The 17,317-nt window shown below is 41.2% G+C and overlaps 1 protein-coding gene across 2 annotated transcripts in view; it reads left to right on the forward strand.

Moving 5' to 3' along the window:
• The window catches only part of IGSF22 (immunoglobulin superfamily member 22), a 52,569-nt gene that overhangs the window by 19,104 nt on the left and 16,148 nt on the right, over positions 1 to 17,317 (forward strand). For both annotated transcript variants that reach the window (XM_077321571.1, XM_077321572.1), the window contains 7 exons: positions 2,127 to 2,411; positions 3,336 to 3,460; positions 4,135 to 4,276; positions 5,045 to 5,341; positions 9,761 to 10,063; positions 11,870 to 12,043; positions 16,797 to 16,925. In XM_077321571.1, the coding sequence (XP_077177686.1) occupies positions 2,127 to 2,411; positions 3,336 to 3,460; positions 4,135 to 4,276; positions 5,045 to 5,341; positions 9,761 to 10,063; positions 11,870 to 12,043; positions 16,797 to 16,925 (1,455 nt within the window). The remainder of the gene's footprint in view (positions 1 to 2,126; positions 2,412 to 3,335; positions 3,461 to 4,134; positions 4,277 to 5,044; positions 5,342 to 9,760; positions 10,064 to 11,869; positions 12,044 to 16,796; positions 16,926 to 17,317) is intronic.

The following is a 17,317-nucleotide window of genomic DNA, read 5'->3' on the forward strand; positions in this document are numbered from 1 at the left end:
GGCAACCTTCTTGCTACGGGAGGGGGGGGAGGGAGGTGCGGCTGCTGGCACAGGGCATTTGAGCAGGGCTGCTGCGCATCTGCAGCGCCCCAGGCCGCCCTCTACCCTCACCCCTTCTAGCGGTCCGCAACCCGGACAAGGTTGCAGGCCGCTGTTATACAGTATATGATGGTTGCATTTGTAGTGTAGCAAATGCATTGTAGATGATGTATATATGTACACATATTTTTATAAACTATCTAGAGATACTGATTAAGCAAGGATTCCTAGATACGTACTATGTTTGTATACCTTCTATTCTTTATATTTGTTCAGGAAACAACTTTGAAACACTTATGTATGTGCAACAAATTAAATTGGGGGATGTCCACCTCTTTTTAAAAAAATGAAATAGCCATCAATCTCATGTCTTGGAATCTCTGTTTTTTCCCCATGAGTATTGAACCAATATACTGTTATATAATTGGCCTTGATTTCCGAATTGCATGGGTTAAAATGTTTATTATCCCAAAATTATCATATTTATTTTATGTATTACCATGGCATCTTTCTGATAAGATCTTAAGAAAAAGGCAAATACAAATAGACCAATTTATTTTTAGATCCAGGAAACCGAGAACAGCAAAATTATTGAGATACCATTCAGTAAATGAAGGAGGTTGGGGAATCCCAAATATTTCTTTATATTATGCGTATCAATTAAGACATATTATTCCTTTCCTATCTCTCTCAAGTCAAATTAACAGTTCAAACTTGGATAATTATATTTTGGAGAAAATAGGAGGTTTCCAAGTTTTATTCGGCAAGATCGCTGGTAAAAATTTAAATATAAACTCTTTGCTTACTCTTTACAGCCCAGTTCTTGTATGGAAAAAAGGGGAAAAGAACCTATACCCTGCAATCTCCCTACTAACACCTATTTTCTGCCACCCAAAATTTTTAGCATTTAAAAGTTATGGATTAGACATTATAGGAGGCCTTGGTAAAGTCCTTCTTCTTAAAAATATTCATACAAATTTATCAGAGGTTAGCGAGATATTAAGAAATGAAAAACATTTTCCAGAGGGATGTAACTGGATGTTGAAACTTCAAATTTCATCCTTTCTGCAAAGGAAAGAAATTCAAATCCAATTGGATAGACCATTAACAGATTTTGAACAATTAATTGACAACATAAATAAAATAGAAGGGAAACCAATATCAAAATTATATAAAATATTATTAGATCAGGAACAATCCGCATCACAAACAATTAAAAAAATGTGGGAATTAGACCTAAATATCACTATTAATGGGATGGAGTGGAATAAGATATTTAGGCAAGTTCCATTTAAGTCATTATCAAGGAAAGTCCAAGAACATGCAATAAAGGTAGTACAAAAATGGTATTATACCCCAATTAGGTTATATCGAATGAAGAAATCTGGGGATAAAAAATGTTGGAGAGGCTGTGGAAAGGAGGGAACTTTTGTTCATATGTGGTGGAAATGTCCACCAATAATGAAATTTCGGGAGGAAATTTTTTTGGAAATTAGTAAAATTATAAAAGTGAAATTGGAACCTTCAGTCCAGTTGGTTCTCCTCAATTTATTTCTCAATGAAAATGCTCAATGTAAGAAAAAAATATTGGTGAACTTTCTGATTGTAGCTGCCAGGATGTTAATTGTTACTAATTGGAAAAACGCAGATAATATCTCATTAGATAATTGGTGAAAGAAAATTAGGCAGTTTATGATGTTGGAAAAGTTAACAAATAACATTAAAGTAATTCATGGGGAGAAAAAGATTGAGGATTTCAATATAATTTGGTTGGATTTGGCAAATTACTTAAGGAATTTAAGTAGACTATAAGGTATGTGAACTAGTGTTGTAATGTGTGACTTGGAATTAAGATGAATAGTTGAATTCTAATATATGAAATGGACATTGTCTTCAGGATTCAAATGGGTTATGAAGCTACAGAGTTGTGCTGCGGTGAATTTTGTTTTTGGTGGGGCGTTTCTGTTGATTGTCTGTTATTTATTAATTATAATAAAAAAAGAAATACCAAAAAAAAATTGGCCTTGATTTCCAAATGTTCCTGGTTGACAAACTCTGTATAATCATTCTCTTTCTTCTCTCTCAAGGCTCTCCCATCAAGTTTATCAGAAACTTGAAAAATGTTCGAGTCAAGGAAAAGAGTAAAGCTTGCCTGGACTGCGAGCTGACTGCTAAAGATGTTACATTGAAATGGTTGAAGAATGGAAGGGTGATTGAGAGATCTAGCAAATATATGATGACCCATGAAGGGAAGATGGCAGAACTGATCATAGATGATACTGAGCTGGGTGATTCAGGAGAGTATATGGTAGTTGCCATGCAAGACAAGGACCCCACGGAGTACTACAGCAATTGCAATGTAATTGTGGATGGTAAGGTTGATCAAAGGAATGTGCTGAACCATGAAATGAAACAGTGCCACTGGAAGGAGGTCTCTGGTTCTGTTTGGATGTGAGTGATAGAATTGGGAGGAGACTGGCATCATGTTGTTTTTATTTTCAAGCTTCACGTGGCTTTTGTTTATTGAGGAGTGCATCATATGACATTTATGCAGTGCATAGTCTGAAATAAAGTGTAGGTGTTAGTTGATAAGTGCAAAGCTAGAGATAAAATGCTCTCTCTCTTCCCACACAAACCTTGAAATGAAAGCTTAAATAGAGAAGTGCTAGGAATAATGCAGTTAAGGCTGTCAGGACTATATAAAATTCTGGTTACCTTCAGTCCATCTCTCAGCCTGATCTACCTCTCCACGCTTGTTGTAAGGGTAAAATGCAGAAGAGAACCATTCTAAGCTCCTTGGAGGATGGTGTGTGTGTAAGGGAAATGTAATAGATGGGATGGAAATATTTACAAGCCCATTATAATATACATAGTAGTCCAAGCTTTTTAAATACAGCAGTATGCCCAGATCACTCCTTTCAATTATACTTTACTACTGTCTAGAAAGGAAGACATAGTTGTAGCAGCTATTCAGTTGACATGCATACCTACCTCTGCTTGAGAAAGTAACCATGTTTAGTCATGCATCCACAGATACTGGATGAGCATCCGGTATCCATGCTGGGCCTGTAAAGTGGGGAAAGTACTCATCAACAAATAATAAATCATTGCCAGCTAGACCTCTGAAATCTAGTTTAAAAAATCAGTCTGACAGTGTATTTATATTAGAATTAAAAACCCTATTCACAAACCTAAGTATACTTAATTGTTCTCAAATCAAGTGATGCCAGACTTGGCATTCCAGTTCAGCACCCTTCATCCCCTGCTCTAATGAAGAGTGTTTCCACCCTCTCCAGAAAGATTTGCTACAGTGAAGAGTGGCCTGTCAGATGTTCAGGCTCCAACAGGAGACCCAGCAGAGCTTTGTGTTGTCTTGAATGATGAGAAGGTAGAAGGTGTGTGGTTAAAGGATGGTAAAGAGGTAAGCAATTTATTTTGTCATCAAAGGAACATATGCTTGAAACCTTTAAGTAGTTGGAACTACCTTTGATGGAGTTAGTATGTGAAAGATTGTATAGTAGCCATTTTAGCATGAATCTGGGAACTGGATGCTCAAGGAAGCCCATGGTAAGTGGTAAAGGGAAGAAGATAATAACTTAGCATTTTCATACATTTAAAATTATAGGTTGTATAGAACCACAGAGTGGAAAGGAACTTACTAGGGTATTGACTTTTTGCTGAATGCAGGAAATCCAAACAAGCATTCCCAACAAGCTGTCCAGCCTCTCCTTGAAAACCTCCTGTAAGGACAATCTCAGTGTACTCCCCTAGGCATAATTAAGTCAAGCACCAGTGACTGTCTGCTTGCAACACTGTACAGTCATTTTATGTACCTTTATATTATTTTATTGTATTCTTTGAAGACTGTGCTTTCTCCTCTCTCATGCTCTTTTTTAAAAATTAAAAGAGGAAAACAGTAGTACAGCAATCCCTCACCAGGAAGGCTGTGTGTACACATCAACACTTATCTGTTACTATTACCCCATTATGCCAAATCCTTTACGTGACCACTCAGTAATTTGACTGCTTTCTAGTTGTGAGTGGAAGACTGTTTATGGTGCTATCTTTTGGGACAACTTTGTTTTCAATCTTCAGATAACAGATATGAGAGGAATCCAGATTATCAAACAGGGAGCAGTCCATAAACTGATCATTAACAAGATGGGAGAACAGTTTGAAGGGAAGTACACTTTCAGAACTAAAGGAGGTGAAAGTGATGCTACTGTCAGCATTGCAGGTACAGCACAGATTGTCCACTTTGGAACTCCCTCTTGGTCACTTCCTTCCCTGACTTCTGTCAAGGGCTGATTCTGCACTTTGTTTATTCCATTGTGGATCCTGCTGAATTCAGATTGAACTCGGGTCTTCTTTTACCCTCCCCCCCTTTGAAACAAAAAGTGTTCTGCACATGATTAGGGAAGCTCCGAAAGGGGGGAGGGGAGCCAAGCACAGCAACAGCCTCTTTCTTTTCTTGAAGGGTGTGGGGAGGATTGGAGACAGCAGAGGAGGAGGAATACATCTAACAGGAAAATCTCTGCCGAGAGAAGTTAGGACTTCTGGAGCTTCTGCCAAGAGAAGTTAGGGTTTCCCCTTTAAGGAAAGCCTTGCAACCTGGGAACAAGGGAGCCTTTGAACTGATACCCTGGCCAATCAGGGCTTTTCTACAGTGTTGGAGGCTCGAGGCAGCAAGTTAGTTCAGGAAAAGCTGCATGTTTACTCATGCTGATTTTTCAGATATCGAGGGTTTTGTCCACTCCAGGATATCGTGGGGGAAAGGTAGGGTCACTCTGGATCACTACGGCTTGTTGCAGATGAAACATTTAAATCGCCCAAAATCAAAATGGAAATCATATTCAGTGTAGACGGCAGGAACTGAATCAAACTGTTATTGAAATAAAAGCTCCGTGCAGATTCAGCCCTTGTCTCAATTTCAAATGCTTTGGAACTGTCATATACTGAGTCAGTTCTTTGACCTTTCAGACATGTTTCTAACTTTTCTTTTAAGATCCCCCTGTTATTGATCCATCTGTGCTGGAAGCTCTTGCTGCACATCCAGTGACTGTGAAAGCCAAGCAGACAGCCTACATCAAGGTACCTTTCAAAGCCAAGCCATTGCCCAAAGTCACCTGGATCAAGGATGGTATTGAGGTGACAGAAGAAGAGAAGGTAGTGATGGAAAGAACCAATGACTATGCACTGCTCACAATCAAGGATTGTGTGAGGGAAGACAGTGGAAGCATCATGCTAAAACTGAAAAGTGATTGTGGTACAGCCTTTGCTCAGCTGCATCTCAATGTTGTTGGTAGGTCACGGAATAATCTGTTGCAGTAATTTAGTATCAACCTTATGAGGACTGAACATTTATTATGCCAATGCTCCGTAAGCACAAGCTGTCTCTGCTTGTGCTTATGTGCTTGAAAATATGTGTTAAATCATTGAACAGGGCTTATTTCAGGTAAGTGTGCATAGAACTGCTGATTTAGTCCTTGTCTGCTGCATTGCCCTTGATGTGTTTCATTTCATTTCATTACTTGACTACAGAATTAATTACAGTTTCTGTTCACTTCCATGTGCTCCCCAGCAGATTGTATATCAGAACTAGTACATTTGATATGTATATATAAAAAAAGAGAAGGATCCCCAAGGAGACATCTTGAAGTAACTAGTTTCATAGTAATCAAATGTCCATGTTTGGGGGACATAAGTAACTGGGTCCTAATTCTATTTACAAGTAGAAACTAATCAAGGCTGATGCAGGCTGGTTTAAACATGATGTTTGGTGTATGAAGGTTTCCCGCTGTGCAGGTGGGCCTTGTCCAGTGGTTGGTAGGACAACTGGTTCATAATTTTACCTCAGTAGAGGCTGTCAGAAAGGGAGAGATGGACAGCTTAAGACAGCAGGGCAGAAAAGGGTAGGTTAGCTGTTGGGTGAGAAGGAGATAGGTTCCCTGCCATGCTGGTTGTCTATACATGCATCATTGGTGTTCTTTGTATCTGGGACCTAAGAACATAGTCTGATGACATTCTAATGCTACATGCATAGCCCTTGAGGTTTGCCCATGACACTGAACATGTAGTACTCTGCATAGGAAAGTTACAGGAGAAATTATTGTTATTGGGATATGGGATCAGTATGACACCTGTCTCCACCTTAGAGCATATTCTATTAAAGAAATTATATAAAGCACAGCTTGCAAATATAGTTTAAGTGAAAGTTGCACACAGATATGGCAAATCACTGAATCTTGGTTCATAGGCAAGAGGACAGTCCATACCTGGTTGTAAATATGGGCATCTTGGGTAATGCAAGGGGTGAAGGGAGGGAGGAGGAACACCATGGTTTGTCTTTATATTTGAATGCACGTAATGGTCAATAGCTTAGAAATGAGCCCTAGCAAAATGCTGCATTTTTCTGTTCTTGAGAATCTTATAGACTGTCAGTCTAATTTATCTCTGCATGGACAAAACTGTGACTCAAATGAGAAGTTAGAATGCAATGAAATTAATGAATCTTTGGTCACCATTAGCTCTTGGGGTCCTAAAAAAACTGATTGTGACATCTTGAATCATAGAATAATAGAGTTGGAAGGGACCTCATGGGTCATCTAGTCCAACCCGCTGCACTATGCAGGACACTCACAAACCTGTCGCTCATCCACTATAATCTGCCACCTCCTTGAATCAGCCTCTCCGTCAGATGGCTATCCAGCCTCTGTTTAAAAATCTCCAAAAATGGAGAACCCACCACCTCCCAAGGAAGCCTGTTCCACTGAGAAACCGCTTTGACTGTCAGGAACTTCTTCTGAATGTTTAGATGCAATTTCTTTTGCATTAATTTCATCCCGTTTGTTCTGGTCCATCCCTCTGCGGCAAGAGAGAACAACTCTGCTCCATCCTCTACATGGCAGCCTTTTAAATACTTGAAGATGGTTATCAGATCCCCTCTCAGTTGTCTCCTCTCCAGGCTAAACAGACCAAGCTCCTAACCTCTCACCATATTTGTTGCCCTCCTCTGGACACGCACCAGTTTGTCTACATCCCTCTTCAACTGGGGTGCCTAAAACTGAACACAGTACTCGAAGTGAGACCAAACCAGAGCAGAATTAAGCAGTTCCATCACCTCCCATGATCTGGACACAATACTCCATTTGGTACAGCCCCAAATCCCATTTGCCTTTTTAGCCACCGAGTCACACTGCTGACTCATGTTCAATGTATGGTCTACTAAGACTCCTTGATCCTTTTCGCACATACTACTGCCAAGACAAGTCTCCCCCATCCCATATTGGTGTAAATGGTTTTTCCTACCTAAATTCAGAACTTTATATTTGTCCCTATTGAATTTCATTTTATTTAGTTTAGCCCAGTTCTCAAGCCAATCAAGATTATCCTGTATTCTGATTCTGTCTTCAGTTGTGTTTGCTACCCCTCCCAGTTTAATATCGTCTGCAAATTTAATAAGTACACCCTCTAATTCCTCATCCAAATCATTTATGGACAGAGGTTCAGAGATTACATCTGCAAGCTCTTTTAGTACCCTTGGATGCAATTCATCTGGCCCAGAAAACTTTTTTTCATTTAAATAAACTAGGTGTTTATGGACTGCCCCTCACTGTGATCCTAGTCCACCATTCCCATCTCCCCTTTTGTGATATGTTTTTGTCACATTCAGCACTATTTCCCTCACTAGAGAATACTGAGGAGAACTAGGAGTTAAGCAGTTAAACACTCTCCCTGCAATCATTGGTTATTTGTTTATACTCATCCTTGGTAATAAGGCCTTCCTTCCATTTCCCAAATGACTCTTTTTTTTAATTCCTCAAATCCTTTGATAGCTGCTTATGGAGCCCCTTTGGCTTCCTTAGGCCAGCGGTCCCCAACCTTTTTGTGGTTGAGGACCGCCTCCGGGGGTGGGGGAGAGCAGCAGCTCTGCGCATGCGCGTTTACATCTGCCGGCATGCCGGCGGCCGCACCTGGCTCTTCCCCCCCTCGCAGCAAGAAGCTAGCCGAGCCGCGAGCGAAGTAGCTGCTTTGGCGGCTGCTTCGCTTGTGGCCTGGCGAGCTTCTCGCTGCAGGGGGTGGAGAGGCAGGTGCGGCTGCTGCTGGCCCGGTACCAGGCCGTGGACCAAGGGTTGACGCTCCTTCCATCTTTTCTTCTCAAGGTAATTGTTTGTTATTGAGCCTGCAGTATTTCACTTTTAAGAAACTCCCAGCCCTTGGACTCCCATCTCTTTAAGTCTTTCTGACCACAGGACTCTATCCAACATACCTTTAAATCTGTTAAAATCTGCTTTCCTGAAGTTTAGTCTATATGCCTGACTTTCTGGGAAATTAAGCTGTCGGCAAGACAAGTTAAAAAATTAATGGACTTTGCATTTTTAGCAGAGTTGGTCTTCCAACAGATATCTGGGTAATTTAAGTCACCCATGACCACTGTTTCCCCCTCTTTGAGAATCATGTAATTTGGTCTAGGAGTATCCCATCCGACTGGCTTGGTGGCCTATAGCAGACCCCCACAATAATAGCATTCTCATTTCTTACTCCTTTTATATTTACCCAAATATACTCAACTGAACTTTTATGCTCAGGTAACTGTATTTCTTCACAAGTTTAAAGATTCTTAACATATATTGGTACACCTCCCCTCTTCTTTACTTGTCTGTCCCTTTTTAATAGATTGTACACCTCAATTCTAGTATTCCAATTGTGAATATTATCCCACCAGGTTTCCATGATTCCTATTAGGTCATAGTCCTCTTCCTCTATTAGCACTACTAGTTCCTCCTGCTTGTTTCTCATAATCTGTGCATTAGAGTAGAGACATCGCAATCCATCCTTTGTGTGCCCTGTGGTTGTTTTTGAAGTTACTTGTAAGTTAGTAGTTCCCTGCGTATGTGCCATTCCCTGTAGATTTGCAATCTTCCCATCTTCAGTTCTTGCCATCAGACCAGATTCTGAATTTATATCTCACTCCCCATTTGGATTTAGTTTAAAGCCCTCTTCACCAGGTGTGCAAGGTTTCTCCCCAAAATGCTTTTTCCGTCCCTTGTGAGGCGCACACCATCTCCTGATAGTAGCCCTTCATATTGACATTGTAGACCATGATCAAGAAATCCAAACCTTTCCTGACAACACCAGTGACGTAACCAGTCAACTGCATTTTATCCCACCCTGCTTCTTAAGAGTTTAGTGTGGTATGTACAATTCACCCCTTTCATAATATTCTTGTAAACTACATTACACTAATAAATTCTCATGGGCCCACTGATTGACTGAACTTGATGTCTGAATAGAGTACTTGCGAGGCCTGTTTCAACTTTACTCCACATTGTCTCTCATAGGCCCATTATGCATGGCCGCCAAAACGGCGATTTCGGGTCACATGGAAAACGGGGAGGGGGAAGAAGCGAAGCAAACTGCTTATGCACGGGACGGGACACAACGGCGGCAAAACCCAGAGTAACTGATTATGAATGCAGTGACCCCGGCGCCGCTTCTGGTTGCTCCCCGGTCACCCGGAAGCTGCGCTTTCTTCCGTGTTTCGCTAACGCGGCTTTTTCGGCAGCATGCACCGAATCTGCGGCTGGTTGCAGCCGGCTCCGTGCGTTATCAGTGATTTTAGTCGCCACCATTCCACCCTGAATGCGCGCTATCCCCCCGTGCATAATGGGACATAGTTATGATCATTATTACTATTTCCCTTTATTTCTCTCTCCTTCAGACATACCAAAACCGCCACAAGGAAAAGTGGAGTTCCTGGAGAAATCAGGAAAGTGTGTCAAAATGAAATGGAAAGCACCCAAAGACAATGGAGGCAAGCAAGTGACTCACTTCATCATTGAGAGGAAAATATCTGGAAAGAAATCTTGGATCAAAATTGGAGAAATTGATAGCAAGCATACCACGTTTGCCACAGATAAGGTAGAAGAAGGGAAGGCCTATCAGTTCCGAATCCTGGCTGTTAATTCTGAGGGTCTGAGTGAGCCACTGGAGACAGAAGAAATCTTTGCTGGTGATCCTATTGGTGAGCATGTGAGCATGTTAGGAAGGGTTGCCATGTGGTTCTGTTTTTACTAACTAAATTATTATGCTTTTTATGTAAGTTTTTTTTTTTAGCCAGTTAAGATATGGGCCAAATTTCCTTAAGACTCCTGCTAATGATGCCCCCAGATATTGTTGTTGGTAGAAATTAACACAATGCAGTTTAAAGGTGTTCCCACCTGGGAACTCACATTTTAAATGGTGGCGCATCCCTGGGATGAACCTGGAGCCAGTCACTCTGAATAAGTTAGTTGTGACAAGAAAATAGGAAAGGGGACAATATTGTTAGCCACTTTGAGGACTCATTGGGGAGAAAGGTGGGGTGTAAATGAAGTCCACAAATTAAATACATTATCCCTGTAATGTGATAAATCCCTTTAATAATGTATAAATAACTATTATATTCAAAATTATGAGCAGCACAGTCCTGAGGGCCATTTAGACAGAGGCACCTAGACTGATTAGCACTACGAATCTGCTCCCTATGGATATTCCACAGGAAGAATTGACAATCTGCAGCCTCCTACCAGAGACAAACAGCATGTTGAGTGCCTCAGTGTCCATAGAAACCATGGCAGTCTCTGCCAGTCATACAAAAGCAGCTTATGATCCGCAGTGAGTGATGCACACTCAGGTGCTGACTGCTCCCCAAAATCGCTCCCAACCTCCCTGCCATAGAGAACCAGCAGATGGGAGGGGGGAAGACCTAACAATAGCAGCACCCAAAAGAGGCATGTGGTCTAAGGAGAGGCCTAGATCTATAATGAAATAGAATCTTAATCCTGAATCTGAATGCACCCAACGAAGTTGATTCCAATGAAGGAATTGCAAATTCTTGCCAAATACCTACACCCCACATATTTAGGAAATCTTGTTATTTTTCTCAAAATATCATATGGATAAAGTAGAACTGAATGGATGTGAGTTACATGGGTCCTGAAACAGCTTTGACAATATCATTAATATATAAATTGAATAAAAGAAAGAGGGAATCTAATCAATAGCCACATTAATTAAACTTTGTTGCTCTTCAAGGTGCCCTGGACTCAAACTTTGTTCTGTTGCTTAAGACCCACATGGCTGCCCAATCTCCCTTGGGCATTAGTGCTATGTCCTTGCCCAGTAAATGCTAAGTGCCCACTCTGTGTTTTACCCATCACTGAAGTAGCACACAACTCACTCGTAAGTCCACACAGCAGGAGTCTCTGAGACAGTCCTATGCTGCCCATCTTATCTAATAATTTATGAGGTGTCCAGTGTTCTGTAAAGCTAGGGGAAGTGATTGGGTACTTGGGAGGGGGTTTGGCTGTTGCACGTGAGGGAGATGATTGGTTGCTCCTGAATTCAGCATTCTGTGCTCCTCTGGGCCTTTTGATATATATTAAAAAAGTAAAAATGAACACTATACTACAGTAGATTCTTGGCAGTTGCACAGAGTCTGGCAACCCTGTCTGGAGTTTCAGATTCAAGGTGCAGGAAAAAGAAAGAAAATATGCCATTCCTCTCATCTTCCTGGGACATTTTTGGAAGATAGGTGTAGTCATAATATATATCTAAGAGCATTATGGAATAGGTAGTGCAGCAGTGCACGTCCAGCCATTTCAGTTTCCCAATAGCTCAAGGACATAAATACTTATTCAGCAGCCCACCACAGTATCCCCCTTCAATAAAACAGATGGAAGAACATTGAGCTGGGCCAAAGTGAAATCTATCTTAAGTCTAGGAATCAGTTAATTCACTAAAGAATGCCAATGTTATGTCACTTCATTCATGCAAAAACACTTTTCAGATCCTCCAGGCCAGGCCTCTCAACCTCAAGTTTCAGATGTCACCAAAGAAGCTGTCACTATTACTTGGAGTCCTCCAACACAAGATGGAGGCTCCCCAGTAATGGGGTACATCGTGGAAAGAAGGAAGAAAGGAAGCAATCTGTGGGTTCCAGTGTCCAAAGAACTAATTCAAGGTCAGCCATTTGTTTTATCCCTTCCACTATATATGAGAAGACACCCAATCTTGACAGATGAAGACAAGTGAAGTACAGAGTTTTATCAAGAACATAAAGAGCTGCTAAAATTCCATTCTGTCTTTTTATCAAGAACCATAGGACTGGGGTTTTGAAACCCAAGTCAGCAGCTGCTGTCTCTCTGGCTTCCTTGACAATGCATGGGCATTGTCTGATACTGCTTTCCTGCGTCTTTTCTTCCTGCACTGTATCTAGGCTAGAGGCATGCTAAGATCTACTTAAATTCATACTGAAACTTGTTAAAGAATTTTTTTGAGTTGAATATACTGTCACTTGTGCATTCAGCTGGTCTTGCTTAGTGCAATATACTGGGAGACCTTTCCCAGGATGTGTAAATTTGTGTGGCTGTGTAAATGTGTAAATTTGTGTGGCTGTGTAAATGTGGTTCCAGCCATTACAGATGATGGCACATTTGTAGCCTGAGCTGCAGTTGCAGAACAGCTTTAAAGTAACCTGGATAAAACATCATTCCTTGACAGATTCTAGTCCGGCTTCTGGCCTGGCCATAGGGTAGAAATGGCTCTGGTCACCCTCACAGATGAATAGGTGGGTCAGCACTACTGGTTTTATTAAATCTAACAACAGTGTTCAACACTATCGATCATGGGTCACTTGCCCAGCACCTAGCCAGTGTGGGGGTTCAATGCACAGCCCTCAGATGGCTGCAATCCTTTTTCTAGGGTTTGGGACAGAGGGTGGTGCTAGAGGAGAAAACCTCCCAGTAGTGTGCCCTGGAATGTGGCATTCTGCAGAGGGATATTCTCTCCCCAATGTTATTTAACATTTATATGTGCCCCCTTGCCCAGCTGGTCTGGAGTTTCAGGCTGGGTTGTCATCAATATGCAGATGACACCTAGCTGTATCTGCTGATTCACGGCCATCTATACCCCCACTTGTTTGGATGCCATTATGGACTGGCTCAAGCTGAGTCAGCTGAATAAATCCAGTTAAAATAAAGGTCATCTGGCTGGGTCAGCATGACCCAGGTGAACGGTGCAATTCCCAGCTCTTGACTGAGTCCAATTAACAACTTCAGTCACCATCAGGAGCCTGGGTGTGACACTGGACTCTATCTATGCAGGCTGAGGTCACAAATATTGCCTGCCAGGCATTTTATCACCTCGACCAGGCATGGCAACTAGCACCCTACCCACTGACATCCAACCTAGCCACACAACAGTTCTCTCCAGACTAGACTTCTGAAACTCTCTCTATGCAAGGCTGCCCATGAAGCTGCTCCAGAAGCTTTGGCTAGTCCAGAATGTGGCTGCACAGCTCCTAACTAGGACTCAATGGAGAGCACTGCTGGCAATGTAGAGGATATATATAGTAATGGCCTGTACTCTCTCAGCTGCACTGGCTCCAGATTAAGGACTGAATCAAGTTCAAAGTTTTGGCTCTAACCTTCATTGCTGTAAATGTTCTAGTACCTTTGCAACTAAGAAATTGTCTCTTCCACTATGTCCCCTAAAGGAGGTTAAGATCCAGTGAGCAAAATTTGCTCAAGATCCCTGGCCCCAAAGCTGTTAAAGAGGCCCTGGCCTAACGGAATGCTCTGCATAGTGAGATCAGGACCTGATGGGACCTGGGATGATTCTGCAGGACCTGTAAAGCAGAGTTGTTCTGCCAGGCCTACATTTAAGACCTGAAATAACATCCAAATTCTGGTTTCCTTGCCCAAAACACATTAATTTACCCACCCCTTGACCATTGAACAGATTTGTATGCCCCCCTCTCAATAGTGTGGAGACAGAGTTTTAGTATAAATCTGTTTTTAAACTGAACATAAATTATATTTTAGGATTTTAATATTAATTATTGTTTATTTTATTGTTGTGTTATTTTATTGTTATGCTCAAACCTTCAGGAAAGGGTAGGACTTCATTTTTTAGCATTATTGTTGTTGTTGTTGTTGTTGTTATTCAGAGGTGGTTTGCCATTGCCTTGCTCCATGCCATGACTCTGGTATTCCTTGGAGGTCTCCCATCCAAATACTTCCCAGGGCTGAACCCACTTAGCTTCTGAGATCTGATGAGATCAGTCCATCCTGGCCTATCCTGTTTACAGCGGTAATATGGAAAATCTGAGGCAAAAGTTAGGCTGGAGCAATCAAGTAAAGAATTTGCCTTTCCTTAGCTTGTCTTTGGGCCTAGCTCACTCCAAAGTCCTTGACATGATGGAAAGCCTCACTAACTGCAGTCTGAAAACAGTGTGTGTATTGCTGGATCACAGTGCTGCTAACTTTTGTAAAGCGCCAAGAAGTTAGTGGTGCTGGCATGAAGCATTCTCCTGTAAAACACACTGCTGAAAACAACAGCAGACAATGCCCAGTTGTGCCGCAACCAATACTATTCATTTGTATAGTCCTGATTCTATGCTCTAGTCTCAGTTTTCTTGTGCCTTACCAATTAGGTTGAAAAGAACTGTACTCCCTCTCTGGGATTTAGTAGTCAAACCTTAAGAGCATTTAAGGAATAGCCTGCATATCAGCTCTTTCCTGTGGTAGTGTCATAGCTATCCTCATCATGGTTATAGTATAGATCCTCCCCATAATGTGAAATGTTTCCAAACTATTTCCATGCCATCCTAAGGATTCACATATGAATAGTAGCATTAGATGTTTCAGCTACAGGAAAGATACTGACTCTGTAGAAACCTCATGCCATCGGGATATAAGAACAAGTAAATATTCGTTTAAACTCCTGAACATTTGTGTTATGTTCCATGGATTATAGGTTTTAGCTATATTATCCTGAGAAATTGGAAAATCTTGCACAGTAGACATTTGTAGTTTGCTGTGTACTAGCAGCATAACAAGAACAAAACAGGATGGTTTCAAAGTGAAAACTAGAACAGAACAAGAAACCTCTCCTGATGCAAACAGAAAGACTTCTGTGTTGAATTTAAAAGTCCTAATCATAGTATACCTTCTTAGTAATCGTATACAAATGGCCAACGGCGCTTGACGACTTTTTAGTTCAACATAGAAGTCTCTATATTGCTCCTTTAGGTTTAAAACAAGCTGTTGAATAGTGATCCATTACATTAAGACAATTGACTAATTGGTGGTACTGTGCTTTAATTTTATATTCAATGCCATATTTCTGTAAGCATTTAAGCAATATATTATAATATTTATTTTGTATTCATGTCTAGTTGTTTTCCATTGAAAATGGACATTACCAGGATGACATTCTAGTAGAAGTCCTGACAAATAAAGAACAAGCAAAGAAAGCAAAAAAAGAATACACAAGAAGAGACTGCTCTCATTTTTGATTTCATAAGGTTTATTGTTTGCCTCAGGATAGGTTTCCTGCTCTGTTCTAGTGTACTAGCAGCCACCAAAAACTAATTTTAGGTATCAGTTGAAAATCTGATTCTCATATTGCACTACGTTCCAAAATCAAAACAAAACAAAACATTACTGTTCTAAGGAGAGTACATTCTTCTTTTATTCATTAAAGTCAACAATTTTAGAAGGGTATAACACAGTTAGGATTACACTGGAAGTCTATTAACTCAGTTCCTTTGGTTTCATGGCAAGGAACTAGGTTATTTTTGCCTTTAAAAGCATCCAGATTTGTATTACCTCCTTTGAAATGCACAAGCACACCTTTTAACCATTATCGCTTAATTTGTAACAAACAAACAAACAATAAGATTGGGTAACCAGCTTATTCCTCTTCAGAAAGGTTATCTTTTCTATTACAATACTGAGATTTTATATGGAAGCAGAGAAAATGGTAGTTTAAATCTAAGAATGAATGCCCCCACAAAAACTAAACTGTAAGACCTGATAACATAAGAGAGAGTAACAAATGTATCAGATAACTTATCCACAGCTGGTTCAAAATGTTAATAAAAGGCCCCCAAGACTTACCTAAGGGGGCCATTGCCTCTGCAGGGGAGAAATGCTGACAGGGACCTGGCTGGTGGGAGAGAACTCCCTGCCCCTGCATCCTCTGGGTGGCACATGTGTCAGCACAGCCAATGTGCGGGGGGGGGGGGCCGTAGCCGAGCCAGACGCCTGTTAAAAGGATGGCCTGACGTTGGTCGCCCTCTTTACCCCCTCAGGGTGCTCTCAGGGCTGTGGCCAAATATTTTATGCCAAATTGTGGTTGTCAGTGTCCTCATTAGGCGGTCAATATCCCCCTGCAAGGCAATTATGATTAATACCACCACATCTGTGGTCACTCATAACATAGATACTGTTTTGTCACTGAGTATGATCCTGACTTTTTATGGTTTCTCTTTTCAGTCTGCAAGCCAATTTAATGAAGTGGAAGTGCACAAATATTTCCAAGCATGGCAGATTTCTCTGTGTGAAGCAATTTTGTGGCCACAAGGGGGAAGCAAAAAGCTACGATGTATCACTCTTATGAGAAAACAATTTGTATTGAATGTGATATCTTGAGGGAGAGAAGGCAGTATCTTATCAGATCTCAGAAACTAAGCATGATTGATACTTAGAAGAGGAACCACCAAGGAAGGCTCTGCAGAGGAAAGCCCTGGTAAAACCACCTCTGCTTCTCACTTGCCTTGAAAACCCTTTCTGTGGTCCCCACAATTCAGCTGTGACTTAATGGCACTGACATGCCTACATATGGCCACTGGAATAGAATTTCTTCCAGAAAAATATTTTCCTACTAATTAGTAAAATAGTATACTTTTATAACCTCTTTGCCATTTTTAGGTACTAAGCACAAAGTGGATGGCTTGTTGGAAGACACAGAGTATGAATTCCGGGTAATAGCTGTGAATCGTGCAGGGCCTGGACATCCCAGCAGTGCTTCAAGCTCAGTTGTGGCCAGAGATCCCATAAGTATGTCTCTAACCCTAATCTATTGTATCTGATTACAGAATATTGTTCAGCCACCACGTCTGCTTAGTCCAGTGGCTCCGAACATGCTGCCCGTAAGAGCCATGGCACCTGTTGATGTCTTTCCAGATACCCTCTTGCTCCTTCTCCAAGCATCTCTTACTTAAAGCTAAGAGCCAATCCTGACTTTTCCCTACTTCATTGGAGTGAGAGGTGATTCAGAGGAGCACAAGAGGCATTCCTTCTATGCCTTTAGGAAGAACCACTTTGGAAATAACTGCTTGCCTTGTGGCATGTCTCAAAATGTTGTGAAGCCCCAGTCCCCCAGACCAGTCATTCTGGTCATGAAGCCTAATAGTTCTCAAAATTCTCCAAATGCTCAACAATTCAACAAG

This window comes from Paroedura picta, chromosome 2 (assembly GCF_049243985.1).
Source record: "Paroedura picta isolate Pp20150507F chromosome 2, Ppicta_v3.0, whole genome shotgun sequence".
Lineage (NCBI taxonomy): Eukaryota > Metazoa > Chordata > Lepidosauria > Squamata > Gekkonidae > Paroedura > Paroedura picta.